The following is a 2376-nucleotide window of genomic DNA, read 5'->3' as shown; positions in this document are numbered from 1 at the left end:
TGGCTGTTATTGGCTCTCAGCTAGGTGGACCCGATATTTCGGTAACAGTTTCTGGCGACCCAGATGGGACTCTCCTAGCTCGGACATTGGACTCCGGACGGCTGCGGCGAACTGGGAATGGCGCCAACGGGGTGTTTCGCCCCTTTTCTCTGCTTCACCGCAGCCCCTGGGGTTCGTGCTCCGATAAGGTGAGTCCTAATAGGATAAGGAGACACTATCTGGTTCTGGTTTGGTTTGATTTTGGTTTTGGTTAACCGGTTAATGAATTTCTGTCTTATACATTGGGCGTTAGGTGTGTGAACGGAACTGAGCCTCTCATTCGTAATTCCTCAGAGTGGAAGCCATCGCGTGCGATGAAGCTCTGAGGTTGAATTGGGGTCCTTCTGTCCCGTCCCCTGTAGCGGTCAGTATTAGTAGAAATTCCTGTAATAGGATCCTATTAGACCATAATTCCTTCTGTTCTCTGTGTAATTCTCTGTTAGAGTGTCAGCAGGCAGATAGGTGGGTCTCCGATTAGACCATAATTCCCTCTGTTCTCTGTGTAATTCTATTTTAAGAGTGTCAGCAGGCAGATGGGTGGGTCTCTGGTAAAACCCCCAAAGGATAGTCCTTTGGATTATATGTTAAGCAAATGGCCCTTACCCGGTGTTCAAAAAGGGATGTTAAGGAAGCGTTTTTTACAACTTTGCATCCAGGATTGGCCAGCCCTGGGGACTGCATGGCCCGAGTATGGCTCCTTTGATATTCCTACCCATTTAACCCCCTTACGCCTGACATTGGAAAACCAAGCGCCGGGGCAAATGGACTATTGGTTTTTGTGGGACGATGAGGCCCATCGTCGCATGAAGAAGGTACATATTCAAGCCCCCCTATTCCCGAAAGCTTCTGCCCCTCGTGAGGCTGATTATTCAAGCGAATCAGCTAGTGGAGCCACCAGCAGTGGGTACACTACCTCCCTGTCTGTTCCCAGCCTTAGTCTGTCCCATACAAGGAAGGGGGCACTTTATGGGGACGAGGTAATTATCCAAGCACCCCTCCGGACCATCCCAGTTCCTACAACGGATGGGAATGTTGTAGACCGTTATGTTCATGTCCCCTTTACCACTGCTGACCTTATGAACTGGCAAACCACTACACCTCGCCTTAGGGACGACCCGGACGTCGTTCACAGGCGATTCCGTGCCATTTTCCAGTCTCATAATCCTGATTGGCAAGACGTGGGCCAACTTTTAGATTGCTTGTTGCGCACGGAAGAGAAAGAGCGGGTACTGAGGGGGGCCCGGGAGGCTGCAGAGGCTGCCAATGATGGTCGCAATTTTATAAGGCTCGACAATCCGCCCCATTGGAACCCGAATGATTTGACCCAACAAGCAGATCTGAAGAAATTCCTAGACTATATTTTGACAGGCATAAAACAAGCGGGAGAAAGAACTTTAGATTGGACGAAGGTTCATAATACTGTGCAAGGGAAAGAAGAACACCCTTCTGACTTTTATGAGAGACTTTGTAAAGCATTTTGTATCCATACTAATATAGATCCCAAGGCCATGGACACACAGTCCACGGTCAGGCTTATTTTTATTTCCCAGTCAGCCCCGGACATCAAGAAGCGGTTGCAGCAGCTCGAGGGTGCTGAAGGAAAATCCCTGGAGGAACTGGTAAGCGTGGCCACCCGAGTATATCATACAAGGGAAAAAGTTCAAGAGACCAAACAGGTGAGGATGCTAGCAGCCCTTGTAAACACTGGAAATGAACAACAGGGAGGGCGGCAGGGACCCCCCAGGTGGCAACCAAAATCAGATTATGGGGGGACGCCGAGACATGCCAATGACATATGTAACTACTGTAAGCAGCCTGGCCACTGGAAGAGAGAGTGTCCGTACCAACCTACCGGACGACAACCCCGTCGCCCAGACCGACCTCAACAACAGATGGCTGTGACAAGAACAGACGCTGTTGCTAGTGAGGAATGACGGCAACCAGGGGGTCCTCTTGTCACCTATTCAAATGATTTTACCACTTATGTTTGTTCCTCCACAGACCCCCAAGTTCGCCTAACATTGGGAGGAACCACCTATTTTTGTCTTTTGGATTCAGGGGCTGCACTTTCTACCGTTACTGCCAAGCCGGAGAGAGGAAGCCTTACAGATAAGAGCATTCCGGTAACGGGTATAGGCGGGAAGCCATTTGACTGTTCTGTATTACAGGAGGCTGCTGTAGAAATCTCTGGTGTCTCCGCCTCCCATGCCTTTCTGCTAGCCCCGGATTCCCCAGTTAATCTCTTAGGCAGAGATCTGTTGTGTAAACTACGTGCTCAGATTTTCTTTTCAGATGACAAAATCATTCATCGGTTGCCTCAGACCCAACTTCCCCAGC

The 2376-nt window shown here is 49.7% G+C and overlaps 1 protein-coding gene across 1 annotated transcript; it reads left to right on the top strand.

Moving 5' to 3' along the window:
• The first annotated feature begins 842 nt into the window (after nucleotides 1-842).
• Nucleotides 843-2166, top strand: LOC113408862. The gene is made up of 2 exons (XM_026662298.2): nucleotides 843-1715; nucleotides 2098-2166. Exons 1-2 carry the CDS (start codon nucleotides 843-845, stop codon nucleotides 2164-2166), a joined length of 942 nt encoding a protein of 313 aa, XP_026518083.2.
• Nucleotides 2167-2376: the final 210 nt, after the last annotated feature.

The sequence above is a fragment of the Terrapene carolina genome, unplaced genomic scaffold, assembly GCF_002925995.2.
Source record: "Terrapene carolina triunguis isolate 2854851 unplaced genomic scaffold, T_m_triunguis-2.0 Scaffold25613, whole genome shotgun sequence".
In the NCBI taxonomy this organism is placed as follows: Eukaryota; Metazoa; Chordata; order Testudines; family Emydidae; genus Terrapene; species Terrapene triunguis.
This window is presented reverse-complemented; position numbering and strand designations above follow the sequence as displayed.